General features: G+C 40.1%; 1 protein-coding gene across 1 annotated transcript; it reads right to left on the bottom strand.

The window, feature by feature from the left end:
• Positions 1 to 1,472: 1,472 nt before the first annotated feature.
• On the bottom strand, positions 1,473 to 8,747 carry GALNT4 (polypeptide N-acetylgalactosaminyltransferase 4). The gene is made up of 2 exons (XM_087916409.1): positions 4,895 to 8,747; positions 1,473 to 4,723 (listed from the first exon to the last, which is right to left on the bottom strand). The coding sequence occupies exon 1, from the start codon at positions 8,600 to 8,602 to the stop codon at positions 6,869 to 6,871; it is 1,734 nt and encodes a 577-aa protein (XP_087772535.1). The 5' UTR covers positions 8,603 to 8,747; the 3' UTR covers positions 1,473 to 4,723; positions 4,895 to 6,868.
• Between the last annotated feature and the right edge of the window lie 11,958 nt (positions 8,748 to 20,705).

Here is a 20,705-nt window from a genome sequence, read left to right as displayed (position 1 = left end):
TGCAGTATTCCAAGTGTGCTCTTACTAAAGCAGTCTATAGCGCGACTATTGCTTTAATCAATCGATCAGAACAAAGCCAGAAGGGACCTTGGAGGTCCTCTAGTCTAGCCTGCAGCTCATGCAGAACACCCTATATACCATTTCAAATAGAGATGAGGGTCTGGTCTTCTATTAAAAATCTCCAGTGGTGATGAAGCACCCACAATTTTGGGAAGGCAATTTTGGGGTTCTCGTTCTGCTTTATGCACTCTTCTGGATTCTTCCTTCGGGGTTCTGCATTCTGTATTAGGCAATATGTTCTGTATTTTACATTCTGTATTTATTTTGGGTTCTGCATTCTGCATTCTCTTTATTCTACATCTGGGTTCCGCATTCCATATTATGCACTCTATTCTGTACTCTACATTCTGTATTCTGGGTTCTGCATTGTATATTTATTCCGCGTTTTGTATTCTGCATTGTGTATTTATTCTGTATTTCATATTTTGCATTCTGGGTTCTGCATTCTGTATTATGCACTCTATTCTGTACTCCACATTCTGCATTTATTCTGTATTCTGGGTTCTGCATATCTGGATTCCCTATTTTGCATTCTGTATTTATTTTGTGTTCTGTATTCTGCATTCTGGGTTCTGCATTGTGTGTCACGCGCTCTATTCTACATTCTATATTATATGTTCTGCATTCCGGGTTTTCTGTTCTGGGTTCTATTCTGCATTCTGTATTCTGGGTTCTCTTTATTCTGGGTTCTGTATTTATTCTGTGTTCTGCATCTGGGTTCTGCATTCTGTATTATGCACTCTATTCTGTACTCTACATTCTGTATTTATTCTGTGTTCTAGGTTTTCTATTTTGCATTCTGTATTTTTTCTGGGTTTTCTATTCTCCATTCTGGGTTCTGCATTCCGTATTATGCACTCTATTCTGCATTCTGTATTCCGTGTTCTGTATTCTGCATTTTTGAGTTCTGCATTCTGTAATACCTAGTCTGTACTGTATTTATTTGGCATTGTGTTCTGTATTTTGCTTTATCTATTCTGTACTCTGCCTTATACATTCTGTATTTATTCTGTGTTTATTCTGTGTTACAGGATTCTGTGCATTCTGTATTTATTTGACATTCTCTATCCACCATTTTGCATTCTGTATTTTTTCTACATTTTGTATTAGGCATTTTCCATTCTGTAACTATTCTGCATTCTGCAGTTATTGTGGGAATAACAGTTAGTGTGTGGGAAACCAGATTTGTTTAATGACTGCACAATTCACTTAACAACTGAAGTGGTTTGTTTAACATCTGTGACGAGAGGGTGTAAAACAATGTGCAAATCACTTAATGGCCTTGTTTAGCAAAGGAAATTGTGGGTTTGATTGTGGTCATAAGTTGAGGACAACGTACCCACATTGTATTAATGAAACAGAGATGTAGGTCCAGAAATATATTTGTAAAAACCACCAGAACAGACAAAAGGTCCACTTACAATCACAGATTTATTTATTTTTTTGTTTCTACCATTTCAAATCATTTATCACAAAACATGTATTCGTTAAATCATTCAAGTCCCTAAAGACAGATCCGGGTAGGAAAAAAAAAGATCAGTAGTATCAAGGCCTCACATGAAATATCTCATTTTATCCCAGTTCAAATATAATTTTATCATTGTGAAAAGAACACCGGTACTTCTATACCTTTGGGGGTTTTATTTGCGAGCAATCAAACAATTGAAAAACTCCTCAACTGTTATTGCTTTCTGGACTTTTACCGAAGAATGACGCCGGAGCTAACATTAAAAAGATGCAAATTCTCTGTCCCCCCCCCCTAAATTATTTATGAAATTTGAATGGACACGCATGCCTGCTATTCAAGAACAATTATTGCTGGAAACTGTGCTTTGGCATGCAGCAAAACAACAAACACATTTTTAATGCATATTTTCCTTGCGATCAGCTTTATAAAGCCTCTATACTAAATGGGTTTAGCACTATGCATAGTTTAAAAACATATATATATACATACATACATACACACATACACACACACATATATATACACACATACATACATGCATACATACACACACACATGCACACATACACTATATATATATATATATATATATATATATATATATATATATATATATATATATATATATATATATATTTATTTGTTTTCTCAAGTTTTCATGAGGTACTTACATGTATGGCATTCAGCTTTGTTCGGGTATTTTCCCACGTCATTGTAGTTGTGCTTTTTAGATGGCAGATGAGATTCTGCTGAAATGTTGCTACAACTTTAAAAGCACAACTACAATAACGTGGGAAAATACCAACTAAACTTGAATGCCATATATATATATATATATATATATATATATATATATATATATACACACACACACACACAACATATATATATATATATATGTGTACACACACACACACACACACATATTGGCCCCTCTGGGTTTCCCGCTCAGCTGGCAGAATTTTCCCCGAAATCAGTTTTAAACTAGGTACATATACAATCTTTTGCATTAAAAAAAAAATGCACATTTTTTAAAAAAACAACAACAGGTGCAATAAGGCTTACGGGCAAAAGGAACAAGTGCATCAACACAACACATTTTTGTGCATCTTTTCCTTGCAATCAGCTTTATAAACTTGGGACATCTACTATATACTAAATGGGGTCAGTATTATGCATAGGTTTTTTTGTTTTTTTTACAGGGGTGGGTTTCAGCCGGTTCACGCCGGTTTGGCCAAACCAGATGTTAATTTTACATCCAGTTGGGTGAACCGGTAGTTCCGACGACTGGCTGGTCCTGCCTCCAGAGAGTCCCCCCGTAGCCCATGGGGGGGGCGGGAAACTGACCTCCTGCAGCCCGTTTTCGCTCCCGTGGTGGTGCAGGAGGCCGGCTAGGCTATGCCCACCATGGCCACGCCCACCCAGCAACCGGGCAGAGAACAACAAGGCATATGGGCGAATTATAATTGCATAGCTAATGCAGGTTTGGCATGTCTGGGGGGATTTCTCGCGGCAACTTCCGCGCCAAAAGCCAAGGCCACTTGTGAGTTTTCAAGGCACAAATTTTTGCAAGTTTTAATTCCCGTCTCAGTGCTTAGAGCGTCAAAAGAATTCCATTGGCATAGCATGTCGGACAGAAGTGTACGTAGGAAAACCTAGATAAACTCAGGTCTTTCCTTCCCTAATAAATCAATTTGATTGCAATTGACTCAAGACTATCAAACCCCCAAAGAAGAAGAAAAAAAACAAACTTTAATTAAAAAATAGATTCAGAGAAGGAAGGAGGGAGCATTTTGCCCTACTGCCAAAACTTCTCCTGAATTAAATTCTTAAAATTTCACCCGCTTAAGAGAAATTCGAGCAGCTTAATTCTAGAAATAGGTCTTATTTCTACTTAGGGATTGCAAAATTCAAGCGATTTAATTCTAGAAGTAGCAAAAATGGACTGATTCTTCCTTCTCCATCGCCTGCACCCTGAAAAATTATTTGGATTTTTTTTTTTTAATCAGCACATTGTTCAAAAATATCCTTCTATCTCCCTCACCTACACATTGAAAAGTCATCTATTTTTAAATCAGCAATAGACTGGTCTCCATTGAATATAAAAATTATTTCCCCACTTGCAACTCAAAACCTTGGGAAAAAATGAATGCTAAATTATTTTTTCCTTGGCTGCTTCATTGTGCTTCTCCTTTTCCATTTGGTGGAAAGAATGTGAATTCTTTACATTGCAAAATTTTTTTAAAAAAAGTTTAGGGTGAACCATTCATCAAAGCCATTCTGCATTTCGGAAAATTACAGAAGAGGGGAGGCATCGTTTATTTATTAAATTTTTACGCTGCCCAGTGTCGCTATATCCATCAGAAGGCTGGCGTACAAAATTTAATAAACAAAGAATACATATATCACTTTAATGTAATCCAGAGAAAACTCTGGGAAATGGGATCTGGGCTGTGGGATGGGAACAGATATCCTTCCTTTTAAATAATTCCCAAAATTAGAATTTTGAGAACAAAAATGGATATAACTTCTAGTTCTATTGAAAAATGGACAATACAAAAACCTTATAGATTACGGATTAACAGAGTTGGGAGGGATCTTGTAGGTCATCTAGTCCAACCCGTCACCCAAGCAGGAGACCCTGCACCGGTGGTGGGATTCAACAATTTTTACTATCAGTTCTGCGGGCGTGGCTTGGTGGGCATGGCAGGGGAAGGATACTATAAAATCTCTATTCCCTCCTCACTCCTGGGGGGAAGGTTACCATCATTTCTCTGAACTATTCAACACTTCCACTACCAGTTCTCCAGAACCGGTCAGAACCTGCTGAAGACCCACCTCTGCCTTACACCATTTCTGACAGTCCAATCTCTTCTTGAAAATCTCAACCTAGGTTAGCCAAAAGACCGTCAAGAGGTTGGTCTACAAAATCCTATCGGGTTTTCTGCTTGAGGCAGGGGGTTGGACTAGAAGACCTCCAGGGTCCCTTCCAACTCTGTTCTTCTGTTAAGAGGAAGAGGAGAAAGAGAAGAGAAAGGTCTCCTGCATTAGGAGGTTCGACTAGATGACCTCCAAGGTCCCTTCAAACTGTTATTCTGAGGAGGAGGAGGAAGAGAAAAGGAGACGGGGAGAAGGGTTTCCTGTCTGAGTAGAGGGTTGGACTAGAAGACCTCCAGGGTCCCTTCCAACTCTGTTCTTCTGTTAAGAGGAGGAGGAGAAAGAGAAGGACCTCCTGCATGAGAAGGGGTTGGACTAGATGACTTCTAAGGTCCTTTCTCACCCTGTCATTCTATGATTCTGTAAGGGTCTCCTGCTTGAGTAGGGGTTGGACTAGAAGGCCTCCAGGGTCCCTTCCAACCCTGTGACTCTGTTCTTCTGTTCTTGTTTACAGTCTATAAAAACTTTCCTGAAGCTCTGAGGTTGAAGGCTGATGACTCACCTAGGCTTTTACAGTTATTTTTTTTTATTTTCTCTGTTTCTCCTTTTGCTCCACCAAGATTGAGCTGTGAAATTCCCTTTATTTTAATGTAAAACTTTGAAACATTCATCCCTCCCTCTGTCCCCGGATTTGGAGGGCATTTGGATATTTGGCAAATGGAATTAGACATCCAATTTCCTTCTTTCTTTCTTTCTTTTTTTTTAGGGCGTAGGTTGAGGTTACGGGAGTTGGGAGCAAACAACTCCTTGCCGGTTCCTACCACTCCTTACTCACGGATCTGCCACGTAGCTAAGACTCTCTGCCTTGAAAAGGGATCGATTGTCTAAACAGGCAGAGTTGGTTAATCCCATTTTTCCCCCCACAAGAATAATAATAACAATTTGCAAACTGGAGTGTTTGAAATTTAGCACAGATATTTTCTGGCTTTTTAACACGGGGCCGAAGAGGAATCCTTGGCTATTTTGTTCTTTCGATCTCAGTTACAATTGGGGTTATTTCTGCCTGCCTTCCCAAATCGATTCGAAATATTAATCCATCTTTTATGGCTTTGGATGTCCCTTCCTCTCACATAGAGCTGTCAAATTATCTCTAGTGTCGTGCTTATTAAAAAAGGAGTGTGTAAAAAGTAGTTCAATCTTCCACCAAACACTTGTGTAACCAATTTACACAAACACTAAGTTCTTGCTTAACCAATTTAACCAACTGAACAAAAGGCTAGTTAAACAGTTGTTTCACCAATTTAACCAAACTACCCAAATTTAACCAAACCCTAGTTAAATACTCGATCAACCAATTTACGCAACACACTAAACACTTGGCTAAGCAGTTGGACCAAGCCCTAATTAAATACTTGTTTAACTAATTTAAGCAATCACCCCAGTTTAACCAAATACCAATTAAAAGACGTATTTACAACTAGTGTTTATAAAAACACTAGTTAAACACTTGTTTGACCAATTTAAGTGATTTACTCGCTTAACCAACTTAACCAATCTACCCAATTTAACCAAATACCAGTTAAAACTTACTTATTTATTAACTTATTTACAACTACTGTTTATAAAAATACCAGTTACACAATTGTTTAACCAATTTAAACAAACACTAGTTAAATATTGGTTTAACCAATTTAACCAATCTACCCAATTTAACCGAACACTAAATACCTGTTTAACCAATTTAACCAATGTACTTGTTTAACCAATTTAACCAATCTACCCAATTTAACAAAAAAACTAGTTAAACACTAGTTTAACCAAACTACCCGATTTACGCAAACCCATTTAACCAAACACGAGTTTAACACTTGTTTAAAAAACAAAATGTAATGACGAGCAAGGTGCATTGAGCAAAGGAATAAAAACTCGGTCTTAAAACAAGGCATTCCCTAATTCCGTTGAATTTCATTTTGGCACATTTTTTTAAAGCATCATTCTTTATAGTTTTTCCCCAACCAGGACAACTTTTGAGAGGTGTGGACTTCAATTCCCAGAATTCCTCAGCTAGACACGTCAGAATTCTGGGAGTGGAAGTCCCCACTTTTTAAAGTTGCCAATGAAGCTTTGAGTCCAACATTTTGCAACCTTGTGCATACTTTAGCAAATCTTAAAAACACAACAGCTATTGTGTTGTCCTCAATTCCCTCGAATTTAGCCGTTCCCGGGAGGGTCCCGTTTGTTGTAATCCATGCAGAACAAACACACTTCCATTTGTGTACGAAGCTTCGTTGCGTTCTGCCAACCTCTCATTTTATGGGGAAAAAAGGCACTTTTTCACCAACCGATCCAGAAATCTTTTTTTTTTTCCTCCTTTTTTTTCGTCTAGAAATCTTGGTGAAAGTTATTTCAAGAGGCCCCAACTTTTCTATCGCCAGGAATTATATTTTTGGCGGCGAACTGGGTCTATTTTTCGAACCGCCAGAGTTGGTTTTTGTCCGATGGATTACACGTCCTCATCTTTACGTCGGCGCGGCCCTCGGGCGTACGATAAGCGCTCAGACATTTGGCAGAGTGCGGGTGGTAGATGGTGCCATCTTTCTTAAAATGCCAGATGATGATTTCTGGCACGGGAGACTTATCTTTTGGACAATTTCTCATGCCGACAAAATCCTTCTGCTCCGGCACTTCGGCACAGAGTTCAGTCACCGAGTTGAAACGGATTTCCAGATTGGAGGTGTATTCAAAGAACTGGTTGCCACCTTGGCCGTGGCATCCGAAAAGGCTCACGTGGGCCCCGGTGGGATTGTGTTCCGGTGAGTTGTAATCCAAACATTCGGACAAGATGCCCAGGTTGTGGATGGCGCCGTGCCAGCCGGGCCGATCCTCTGGGACATGTAAATTGGGGAAGACGGTTTTTAAGTACCAGTCGAAATCCTTACACTGCAGACGCTGCCGTAAGACTTTCCGTTCGGAGAGATCGCCAAAGTTCTCCTTCCGTGCTGGAGGATTCCGATTGTAGAAATGTTCTTTGTAGTGGTCCATCCAGACTTCGGCGGCTCGGGCGGTGTTCTGTAGAAAGTTAGGCCTGGCGTACGGGGCCCGTTTCGGAAAGACGTGCCCGACATGGGAACACGGATGGATTTCCAAGAGGCCGCCACACTGCCAGACGCGGAAAGAGAGCTCCAAGTTCTCCCCACCCCAGACATCCATCCCAGTGTCATATGTGCCGAGATACTCGAAGTATTTTCTGCTGACGGCAAACAGGCCGCCGGCCATGGTGGGCGAGCGGATGGAGTCCACTTTGGACTTCCGGCGTCGCCGCTCGTAGTCGGGCACCACCTGCCACTGGAAGGTGAGACGCCAGTCAAAGCCACCGATCATGGGCTCACCGGACTGCATGTAAAACTCGAAAGTGTTCCAATCGATAGTGTCGATGACTGGGCAGATGACGACGGAATCGTTCTCGGCGATGCGTTCCAGCAAGGGCTCCAGCCACCCAGGGACACACTCGCAGTGGCAATCCAGGAAGGTGAGGACTTCACCGGTGGCGAAGGTGGCGCCGATCAGCCGGGCCCGCACCAGCCCTTCCCGCTTCTGGGTGCGGATCAGCCGCACCCTGGGCAGGCGGCTGAGGTAGGCCTCCAGCTGGGCCTTCAGGTACGCCCGGTCGCTGAGGTCATCCACCAGGATGACCTCTTTGAGGACAACGGCTGGGCTGGTTTCCAGGACGCTGTGGACCGTCCGCAGGAGGGTGGACCAGGCCTCGTTGTAAAAGGCGATGACCACTGAGGTGGTGGGCAGATGGCGGTAATCGTAGACCTTGGCTCGGCACTCGGGCATCCGCCCATCCTTGATGTGACGGTGGAGGGAGATGCGGTCGCTCACATAGATGTTGATGGCATAGCGATCCAGCAAGCTTTCCTCCTGGCGCTTCTGTTCCCCATCCAAGCTCAGGTGGGAGGCCTTGCCCCATTCTCCTGGCGCTGAGGGATCTGGAGGGGGCTTGGGCTGGACCGGTTGGGAAAGTTGCTCGGGCCCCGGGGAGGGAAGACTCCCGGGGGTCGCTCTTCTTCCGGCTCGGGCGCCCGTGGGCGCCCCGAAAGGAGACAGAGAGAGAGGCAGCTGGAGTGCCAGCAAAGCCGCCGCGCACAGCAAGCCTAAAAGCGCGCAGCCACGGCGGGCCAGACGGGTTCGCATGGCCGAGGAGGAGGAGGAGGAGGAGAGGCGGCCGTAGTAGCGAGGAGGAGCGGAGGAGAAGGAGGAAGAGAAGGCAACCAGCGCCTCCTCCTCCTCCTCCTCCTCCCGCTCAGCCCGCCCAGCCGGGACGCGCGCGGTTGTTTGCAAAGGCGAGATTGTCTGTCCCCTGCGCTTTTCGGCTTGGCTTGCAGGCATGCTTGCTCGCCTGTTGCACAAGGACTGCGCGCGGGCGGCTGGGGAGGGAGAGGAAAAGGGGGGGCTTCCCCTTCCCCCGGTTTCTTTCCAGGGAAGCGTCTCCCCTCCCCAATGGAAAAAGAGGGCCCCGCGAAGGCCCGGCGGGGAGATTGCGAGAAGAAAGGCGAGTGCGGGGGGGAGGGGGAAGATTGCGAGGTTGGTTTGGGCTGAAGACTTCGGACGGCGCGTTGTTCCTTGCGCCTCTCTGTCCGTCTGTCTGTCTGTGTATCACCAGTCTCTCTCTCTCTCTCTCTCTCTCATCAATCTATTCATCATCTATGCATTATTTACCTATTAATCATCTGTTATTTATCACCTGAGTTTACCTATCAATGTTCTTTCTCTGTCATCTATTGTTTAACTATCAATCATCTATTTATTTCTATATTCTATTTAGTATTTGTATCTATCATTTATCTTCTATTATTTACATATCAATCACCTATTTAACGTGCATATCGATCAATCATCTATATTTACTTATCAATCATCCACTTATTATATCTCTCATCTATTATATACCTATCAATCATCTGTATTTATCATCTACTATTTACCATCTATCAATCTATTATCTATTATTATCTTACGTTATTTACGTATCAATCATCTATTTTTCATCTATATAGACAGCATAATCAATTAACCTTGTTAAAACTCAGCCTTTTTTCTGCTATATATATTCACTGTGATTAATATGTGTGTATATCTATGTACATGTATGGATATGCATATACATACACACACACACACACACACACACACACACACACACACACACACACACACATCAATCGTGTGTGTGTGTGTGTGTGTGTGTGTGTGTGTGTGTGTGCTGTGGGAAAGGAGAAAGAAACAGAAAGAATAGAATGGAATGGAATAGAATAGAATAAGGAATAGAATAGAATAAAATAGAATAGAATGTTACGGAATAGAATGGAATGGAATGGAATAGAACAGAACAGAACAGAATAGAATAAGGAATAGAATAGAATGGTATGTTATGGATTAGAATGGAAGAGAATAGAACGGAATAGAATGGAACGGAATAGAATAGAATAGAATAGAATAGAATAGGGAATAGAATGGAATGGATTGGAATAGAATAGAATAAGGAATAGAATAGAACAAGGAATAGAATAGAATGGAATGTTATGGATTAGAATGGAAGAGAATAGAACGGAATAGAATAGAATAGAATAGGGAATAGAATGGAATGGATTGGAATAGAATAGAATAAGGAATAGAATAGAACAAGGAATAGAATAGAATGGAATGTTATGGATTACAGTAGAAAGGAATAGAATAGAATAAGGAATAGAATGGAATGGAATAGAATAGAATAAGGAATAGAATGGAATAGAATAAGGAATAGAATAGAATAAGGAATAGAATGGAATAGAATAGAATAAGGAATGGAATGGAATAGAATAGAATAAGGAATGGAATGGAATGGAATGGAATGGAATAGAATAGAATAGAATAGAATAGAATTCTTTATTGACCAAATGTGATTGGGATAAGAATATGGGATAAGAATAGAATAGAATGGAATGGAATGTTATGGAATAGTATAGAATAGAATAAGGAATAGAATAGAATGGAACGTTATGGAATAGAATAGAATAGAATAGAATAGAATAGAATAGAATAAGGAATGGAATGGAATAGAATAGAATAGAATAGAATAAGGAATAGAATGGAATAGAATAGAATAAGGAATGGAATGGAATAGAATAGAATAAGGAATAGAATGGAATGGAATAGAATAGAATAGAATAGAACAAGGAATGGAATGGAATAGAATAGAATAGAATAGAATAGAATAAGGAATAGAATGGAATGTTATGGAATAGAATAAGGACTGGAATAGAATGGAATAGAATAGAATAGGAATAAGGAATAGAATGGAATAGAATAGAATAAGGAATAAAATAGAATAGAATAAGGAATAGAATAGAATGGAATAGAATAGAATAAGGAATAGAATAGAATAAGAAATAGAATAGAATAGAATAAGGAATGGAATGGAATGGAATAGAATAGAATAGAATAGAATAGAATAGAATAAGGAATAGAATGGAATGTTATGGAATAGAATAGAATAAGGACTGGAATAGAATAGAATAAGGAATAGAATGGAATAGAATAAGGAATAAAATAGAATAGAATAAGGAATAGAATAGAATGGAATGGAATAGAGTGGAATAGAATAAGGAATAGAATAGAATAGAATAGAATGGAATAGAATAGAATAGAATAGAATAGAATAGAATAGAATTCTTTATTGACCAAGTGTGATTGGGATAAGAATATGGGATAAGAATAGAATAGAATAGAATGGAATGTTATGGAATAGTATAGAATAGAATAAGGAATAGAATAGAATGGAACGTTATGGAATAGAATAGAATAGAATAAGGAATGGAATAGAATAGAATAGAATAGAATAGAATAGAATAAGGACTAGAATGGAATGTTATGGAATAGAATAGAATAAGGACTGGAATAGAATGGAATAGAATAGAATAGAAAAGGGGATAAGAATAGAATGGAACAGAATAGAATAGAATAAGGGGTAAGAATAGAATAGAATAAGGAATAGAATGGAATAGAATAGAATAGTATAAGGAATAGAATAAAATAAAGAATAGAATAGAATAAGGAATAGAATGGAATAGAATAGAGTAAGGAATAGAATGGAATGGAATAGAATAGTATAAGGAATAGAATAGAAAGAATAAGAATAGAATGTTATGGAATAGTATAGAATAGAATAAGGAATAGAATAGAATAGAACGTTATGGAATGGAATAGAATAGAATATGGAATGGAATGGAATGTTATTGAATAGAATAGAATAAGGAATAGAATAGAATGGAATGTTATGGAATAGTATAGAATAGAATAAGGAATAGAATAGAATGGAATGTTGTGGAATAGAATAGAATAAGGAATGGAATGGAATGGAATGGAATAGGATAAGGAATAGAATAGAATGGAATGTTATGGAATAGAATAGAACAGAATGGAATAGAAAGAATAAGAATACAATGGAATAGAATAAGGAATAGAATAGAATGGAATGTTATGGAATAGTATAGAATAGAATAAGGAATAGAATGGAATGGAATAGAATAGAATAAGGGAATAGAATGGAATGGAATGGAATAGAATACAATGGAATGTTATGGAATAGAATAGAATAAGGAATAGAATGGAATAGAATAGAATAGAATAGGGAATAGAATGGAATGGAATAGAATAGAACAAGGAATAGAATGGAATGGAATGGAATAAGGAATAGAATGGAATGGAATAAGGAATAGAATAGAATAGAATAAGGAATTTAATAAAATAAAATAAGGAATAGAATAGAATAAGGAATAGAATGGAATAGAATAGAATAGAATAAGGAATAGAATAGAATAGAATAAGGAATGTTATGGAATAGAATAGAATAGAACAGAATAAGGAATAGAATGGAATAGAGTAGTATAAGGAATAGAATAGAAAGAATAAGAATAGAATGGAATAGAATAGAATAAGGAGTAGAATAGAATGGAATGTTATGGAATAGTATAGAATAGAATAAGGAATAGAATAGACTAGAATGGAACATTATGGAATAGAATAGAATAAGGAATAGAATGGAATCGAATCGAATAAGGAATATAATACAATGGAATAGAATGGAATAGAATAGAATAGGGAATAGAATGGAATGGAATAGAATAGAACAAGGAATGGAATGGAATGGAATAAGGAATAGAATAGAATAGAATAGAATAAGGAGTAAAATGGAATACAATAGAATAGAATAAAATAAAATAAGGAATAGAATAGAATAGAATAAGGAATGGAATAGAATAGAATAAAATAAGGAATAGAATGGAATGGAATGTTATGGAATAGAATGCAATGGAATGTTATGGAATAGAATAGAATAGAATAGAATAAGGAATAGAATAGAATGGAACGTTATGGAATCGAATAGAGTAGAATAGAATAAGGAATGGAATGGAATAGAATAGAATAGAATAGAATAGAATAAGGAATAGAATGGAATGTTATGGAATAGAAGAGAATAAGGACTGGTATAGAATGGAATAGAATATAATAAGGAATGGAATGGAATGGAATAGAATAGAATAAGAAATAGAATAGAATGGAACGTTATGGAATAGAATGGGATGGAATGCAATGGAATAGAATAAGGAATAGAATAGAATGGAATGTTATGGAATAGTATAGAATAGAATAAGGAATAGAATAGAATGGAATGTTATGGAATAGAATAGAATAGAATAAGGAATGGAATGGAATGGAATAGAATAAGGAATAGAATGGAATGGAATAGGATAAGGAATAGAATGGAATGGAATAGAATAGAATAAGGAATAGAATGGAATGGAATAGAATAGAATGGAATGGAATGAACTAGAATAGAATAAGGGAATAGAATGGAATGGAATAGAATAGAATAAGGAATAGAATGGAATGGAATAGAATAAGGAATAGAATACAATGGGATGTTATGGAATAGAATTAGGAATAGAATGGAATAGAATAGAATAAGGAATGGAATGGAGTGGAATGGAATAGAATTAGGGAATAGAATGGAATGGAATAGAATAGAACAAGGAATAGAATGGAATGGAATGGAATAGAATAGAATAGAATAAGGAATAGAACAGAATAAGATAAGGAATAGAATAGAACAGAATAAGGAATAGAATGGAATGGAATAGAATAGAATAAAATAAGGAATAGAATAGAATAGAATAAGGAATAGAATGGAATGGAATGGAACGTTATGGAATCAAATAGAATAGAATAAGGAATGGAATGGAATAGAATAAGGAATAGAATAGAATAAGGAATAGAATGGAATAAAATAAGGATTAGAATGGAATGGAATAGAATAGAATAAAATAAAATAAGTAATAGAATAGAATAAAGAATGGAATAGAATAGAATAGAATAGAATAGAATTCTTTATTGGCCAAGTGTGATTGGACACACAAGGAATTTTGTCTTGGTGCAAATGCTCTCATTGCACATGAAAAGAAAATATACCTTTGTCAAGAGTCAAGAATCATCAGGTACAACACTTAATGATGGTCATTGTTAGGGATGCACCCTAGTAGAATGTGCACGGCAGTCAGGCAGGCAGGCAAAATATGTGAGATAAACGTTTTTGTAGCTTACACTCAGTAAAACAAATACACTGTGCTAGTTAAATAGTTTATTCCAGTAATAATTTTAGCATAGTCAAACAATCCATATATCATTCACTAGTTCAGTCCATCTGGGGATTATTCAGTTGCAAAGTCCAGTGTCGAAAAAGAGGTCAGTAAACTTACAAATGTCAGTCCAGTAATAAATCTCCTCGCAGTAGAGATATGAAGAAGTCAAACCTCCTTTCTTCCTTCAACGGCAGGGAACACGCAGTTAGCAAAACATCAATCCATGCAATCCAGCAATCATCAGCAATTGTCAGCAGTCCAGCAGGTTCTCTTGCTCCCTCTTATGGCGGTTTCACAACCGCACCCAAAATTACATGTTTTGCAGTTGAAAGTGACACACACTTAAACTTACTATCATAGTTTATATATATTATTTTACCCAAACCACGTTAGGTAACCTTGTTATTCCTAACAGTCATAGGGTACAATAAGCAATGAAATCATACTAGAAAACAGTCAATATAGATCATAAGGATACAAGTGACAAAGTTTCAGTCCTACAGTCACAAGTGGGAGGGGATGGGCAATAAGGAGTGACGAGAAGATCAATAGTAATAGTAATGCAGACTTTGTAAATAGTTGGATAGCGTTGAGCGAATTATTTGTTTAGCGGAGGGATGGCATTTGGGGAAAAAGCTGTCCTTGTGTCTAGTTGTTCTGGTGTGCAGTGCTCTGTAGCATCGTTTTGAGGGTAGGAATTGAAACTGTGTCTGGCATGTGAGGGGTCTATAGATATTTTCACAGCCCTCCTTTTGACTCAGATAACAGATAATCCGAGTTGGAAGGGACCTTGTAGGTCATCTAGTTCACCCCCGCCCATACTCCTGCAATATACAGGTCCTCGATGAAAGGCAGGTTGGTAGTAATTGTTTTTGCCTATGGTCCTAATGACTTGCTGAAGTCTGTGTCTGTCTTGTTGGGTTGCAGAGCCAAACTAGACGGTTATAGAGGTGCAGATGACAGACTCATCTGTCAGCCTGAACCAATAGCATTTTTTTTCACCTCTTCACCATTTCACCTCTGAGCCCACCACCGGTTCCAGCATCCAACGGCACAAATAAAGTAACTTGCCATCCAATTCACACTTACAGCCATGTCTTCAAAGGGTCACCTTGATCAAAATTGGACCGCTTGGCAGCTGTCTCATATTTATGACCTTGGCACTGGTGGTCCCTTTTTTGCAACCTTCTGGATGGCAAAGACAACGGGGACGCCAGATTCAGTTTTAACAACCATTTTACTATGGTGATTCACATAACCATGGCGGCAAGGCGTGTCGTAAAAGGAAGCAAAATGTGCCGAGCCAGGGTCTCGCTTAGCAACAGAAATTGGGGTGTCGTAAGTCAAGACCTTGTCACAGGAAATGACTTGCACAATGACCGACTTGCCTAGCAGCCAAAATTCAGATCCCTATTGAGGTCGTAAGTCGAAGACTGCATGTAGCTAAAAGAAAGATGAGGTAGAGGGAGAAAGAGATGGATTGGTAACTTTCCTGAATGTGGCATATGTATTACAGGTAGTCCTTGACTTGCGACCAAAATTGCACTCCAAATCTCTGTTGCTAAGTGAGACTGTTAAGTGAGTCTTTGCCTATTTTACGACCTTCCTTGCCACCGGGGTTAAGTGAATCCCTGCAGTTGTTAAGTGAGTTACAACGGTTGTTAAGTGAGTATGGCTTCCCCATTGATTGCCTGTCATTAGGCCGCGAAAGGGGATTACGTGACACCCCCCCCGGAACACTGCGACCGCCGTATATATGAGTCAGTTACCGAACGTCTGAATTCCGATCACTTAATCAAGGGATGCGGCAATGATCGTAAGTGTGAAGTACAGTCATAAGTCACTTTGTTCAGGGCCATTGGAACTTCAAACGGCCACTAAACAACAATTTCAGGTCGTTCTCGACTGACCACACTTCGTTTACTGGCCGTTCAAAGTTACAACAGCCCTAACCATTTTTTCACACTTAATGACCGTCATGGACTTCTCACAGTCCCATGACTGAAATTCACACACTCTGCCACCGACTCATGTTTACAAAGGTTGCAGGCTCCCCCTGGGGTGTTGCGCGATTCGCTTTTGCGATCTTCCGTCAAGCAAAGTCAATGGCGGGGGTGGGGAAGCTGGATTCATTTAACGACCGTGCAACTAACATTGGTTTTACAATCTGTAAGCCGCCTCGATTCGCCATGGGCGAATAGGCAGCAATATAAGTTCAATAAATAAATAAATAAAAACCTGCTTCACTTAGCAACATAAAATTGGGGCTCAATTGTGATCGTAAATGGGTGGGGCTGCTACTGGTTTGCCCCGGTTCAAGTGAACCGGTAGCTAATTTTATCATTTTTAAGGACCGGTTCGGGGAACTGGCAAATCCCACCCCTGGCTGGCCCCACCGCTCCCTCCCCGGAATCTCCAGGCGGCTGTTTTTGAATGCAGACAACAAATGGTCAAAATTGGGAGCGTCCTATCAAATTCTGTACCTGTCAATAGTGGTGTCCCCCAAGGCAGTGTTTTAGGACCGACTTTCTTCATACTCTACATAAATGACCTTAAGAGCAACTGCGTTCTTTTCGCTGATGATGTAAAGCTGTTCAATACCACAGACAATACTGCTACCCTTCAAAAAGATCTTGACTATGTATCAGAATGGTCAAACAAATGGCAACTTCAAATCTCAACAAATAAATGCTCTGTCTTACATACCGGCAAAAAAAATCAGAAAATAAAATACAGGCTGAATAGTCAAGATCTTGTTGATGATCCAAGCTCTGTAAAGGACCTTGGAATACTCACCTCTAATGATCTAAGTGCTAGAGCCCACTGTAACTACATAGCCAAAAAGGCATTAAGAGTTGTTAACCTAATCCTACGTAGCTTTTTCTCTGGTAATATCACACTACTAACTAGAGCATACAAAACATTTGCTAGACCTATACTTGAATACAGCTCATCAGTCTGGAACCCATATCATGTATCTGATATTAACACAATTGAAAAAGTCCAGAAATATTTCACAAGAGTTCTCCGCTCCTCTACTCATTGCAGAATACCTTATGCCACCAGACTTGAAACTCTAGACCTAGAAAACCTACAACTATGCTGCCTCCTGTCCGATCTAAATATAGTATATAAAATCATACATTGCAATGTCCTACCTGTCAATGAATACTTCAGCTTCAACCATAACAACACAAGAGCACACAACAGATACAAACTCAAGGTTAACCACACCAAACTCGACTGCAGAAAATACGACTTCAGCAAAAGAGTGGTCAATGTCTGGAATATTCTACCCGACTCTGTAGTTTCTTCCCCAAACCCCAAAAACTTTATCCTTAGATGGTCTACTATTGACCTCACCCCTTTCCTAAGAGGTCTGTAGGGGGCGTGCATAAGCGCACCAACGTGCCTACCGTCCCTGTGCTATTGTTTCTTTTATTTTTCTTATATGTACCCATTTCATGTATTCATAACTATGTGTATACTTATACCTATTATCTTGTAAACAATTGACAAATAAAATAAAAAATAAATGCTGGGTAAGTGCGAGGCCCGCACAGCGGCTCAGGGAGGGTGAAAAACGGGCCTCTGGGAGGCTCCAGAAGGCCAGAAACGAGCTCCAGAGGGCCTCCGGTGCCCGGGAAGGCTGTTTTGGGCCTCCTGGAAGCTCAAGGAAAGCCTCTGGAGCACGGGGAGGGCAAAAACGCCCCGCCCGCCGTGGTGCAGGAGGTCGACTAGGCCACTCCCACCCTGGCCACGCTCACCGAGCAACAAGGCAGAAAGTTTTTGAAGCCCAAAGTGGTCGTAAGTCGAGTATTTTAAAAAGGGTTGAGTCATCCAGGAACAAGTATGTGCAAATGCAAAAACTCGTGATTACACTGTTACGTAAAAGCAGGCAACCTGCTTGTTCTGAGTATCTGGAACAGAGACAATTCTTGGGAAACATTCAGGTCAATATGTAACCAGCCACACCAATACTGTAAGTGTGGAGACGCACAATTGCTTTAGTCATCGCTTTGCCGCGTTGTGTAACTCTTGGCTGGAATAAAGAAAAAGAAAGAAAGAAAGAACATCCAGGCCTCTCCAAGACTTCAAAAAAAAAAAGACTTCAAAAAAATGGTGATCCAAAGCGGAAAAATTAAAGGGTCATGAAAACTGGGAGCTAAAGCAGAAAAAAAATGGCAGAGGATTAAAAACAAGAAATGAACACCGGGAGTCAAAGCAGAAAAAAATGGAAAGAAAATTTAAAAAGAAATGTGAGCCAAAGGAGAAAAAAATGGAAGAGAATTAAAAACAAGAAATGAACATCAGGAGCTAAAGCAGAAAAAAGAAATAAAAATTAGGGAGCCAAAGCAGAAAAAATTGGAAGAGAATTAAACAAGAAATGCTGAATGGTATATGGCAGCCAGCCAGGTTGGAAAAAGCAGAGCAAGAGAGTCCTTGCATGCAAAGCAGAAATAATTCTGGTTTTTGTGTGCATGTTCTTGTTTCAAGAAAATAAGCTAAGTTTGACTGTTGAAAGGATGGTGGGGGGGGGGGAAAACCCACTTCCTTTAACCTTCATCCAGCCTCCAGTTTGTCTTAACCAGGATCCTCCGCCATTTTCTAAATGAATCGGCAGCAAGATGCTGATAAGTCCCACCGGGCGCCTCCCAAATATTTCTATTTATTCTATTTATTCATCCCTGCGTGTGCGCGTGTGCGTGTATCGAAGAAGAGGCTGGTTATCCATCTGTCTGAAATGGTATATAGAATCTCCTGCTTGACTAGATGACCTCCAAGGTCCCTTCCAACTCTGTCATTCTATAATTCTATACAGGTCTCTTGCTAGAGCAGGTGTTGGACTAGATGACCTCCAAGGTCCCTTCCAGCTCTCTTTTGATGGATTGAAGTAATCCTAAACAGAAGACCAAGTTGAGCCCAAAATTTATGTTGCCAAGCAAGACAGTTGTTAAATGAATTTTGCCCCACCTGGTCCCCTCTCTGAAGTTGGTAACAGAGTCGTTAAGTGAATCTGGTTTCCCCATTGATTTTACAGTAAGTCCTCAATCTACAACAGGTCATTTTAGTGACAAGTGTCAACGCCCCTGATTTATGGCCATTCCTCACACAAGCATCCCCATGGTGTCATGATCAAATTTCAGACGCTCAGAAACTGATTCATATATATGACAGGTTGCGATATCCCTGGTGGGTCATGTGATCCCCCTCTGGCGACCTTCCGACCTGCAGGAAGCCAGATTCACTTAACGACCACATGACTCACTGAACAACGGCCGCGATTCCCTTCCAAAATGTGGCAAGAAAGTCATACAGCAGGGCAAAGCTCCCTTTGCAAACATCTTGCTTAGCAACGGACATTTGGGGGCACAACTGGCTCAACTGGCTGTAAGCCAAGGAGTGGTCAGAAGATCAGAAAAGGGGGTTGGACTAGATGACCTACAAGATCTCTTCCAAGTCTGTTAATCTGAATTTATATGACCCCAGGACTCTGGTCTGAATGATGGTCGTTAAGTCGAGGACTGCCTGTCCAGGAGAAAGCAACAGCGCACCTTCAGGCGGCTTCATCTACAGATAGTCCTCGACTTTACGACCACAACTGAGTTCCAAACATCCATCGCTAAGCGAGACATGGGCTCAGCCAATCTCATTGTACCACGTTGTGCATTGACAATAAAGGTTAGACATTTGTTCAGTGGGTTTCGCCCCCTTTGTCCATCTTTCTTGCGACTGTCATTAAGTGAATTCCTGCGGTTGTTAAGTGAGTCCCACATTCATTAAGTAAAGTCAGTTTCCCCATTGATTTTGCTTGTCAGAAGGTCGCCAAAAGGGGATCCCCAGGACACTGCGACCATCATAAATATGAATCAGTCAACCACAGGGAATGATCCAACCGTCATTAAGTGTGAAATACGATCCCAAGCCACTTTTTTCGGTGCCGTCACTCTGAATGGTCGCTAAATTAATGCTCGTAAGCCGAGGACTGCCTCTATTTGGATTTCACCCAGCAAGTCAGGGTTCCCCCCCTCCAAAAGATACCAAGGCAGTCCCCAATTTATAACCCGGTTGTATGTCATGACAGTCGTTAAGTGGGCCATCCATGACCAGATCTTTTCTTTCTGGGGCCGTCGTTAAGTGAATCCAGGTCTCAAGAGGCAGCTTGTACACTCGCCTCGCAGGCCCTAGAAAGGTTTTAAATAAAGAAATTAAAAATAAATAAGAGGGTTGTTTTTCCTCTAGTCAACTTTTTTTCTCTCCCTCCTTCTGAGGCATTCACAAATGCAGCAACGGGCCCTGAACCTGTTTTTGGGTCTGCCCACTACACGCATTAAGCGCAAACGTCGCATCCACACAATCAAGTCCCCTCCACAAACACGAAGGAGGCTGAATTTCCGTCCTCCCTCTGAGTTTTTCCCCCCGCCACTTTTTGCCCGGGTCCAAAGGTGGCGGGAGAACTCGGGTCAACGAACTCTCGATTCGCGTCGTGTGAACCCGCCCCACACACACAAAAAGCGCGGGAAAACAAACCAAATAACCAACAATAAAGCGCAGGAAAAAAAATATATCAGGGCCTCAACTCTCCTCACATTCCATTTTGGTAACCGCGTCACCATGGC

Source organism: Pseudonaja textilis, chromosome Z (assembly GCF_049901715.1).
Source record: "Pseudonaja textilis isolate UNSWEBS1 chromosome Z, rPseTex1.2, whole genome shotgun sequence".
Lineage (NCBI taxonomy): Eukaryota > Metazoa > Chordata > Lepidosauria > Squamata > Elapidae > Pseudonaja > Pseudonaja textilis.
The sequence above is the reverse complement of the archived record's forward strand: the minus strand, read 5'-3'. Positions and strand labels throughout refer to the sequence as shown.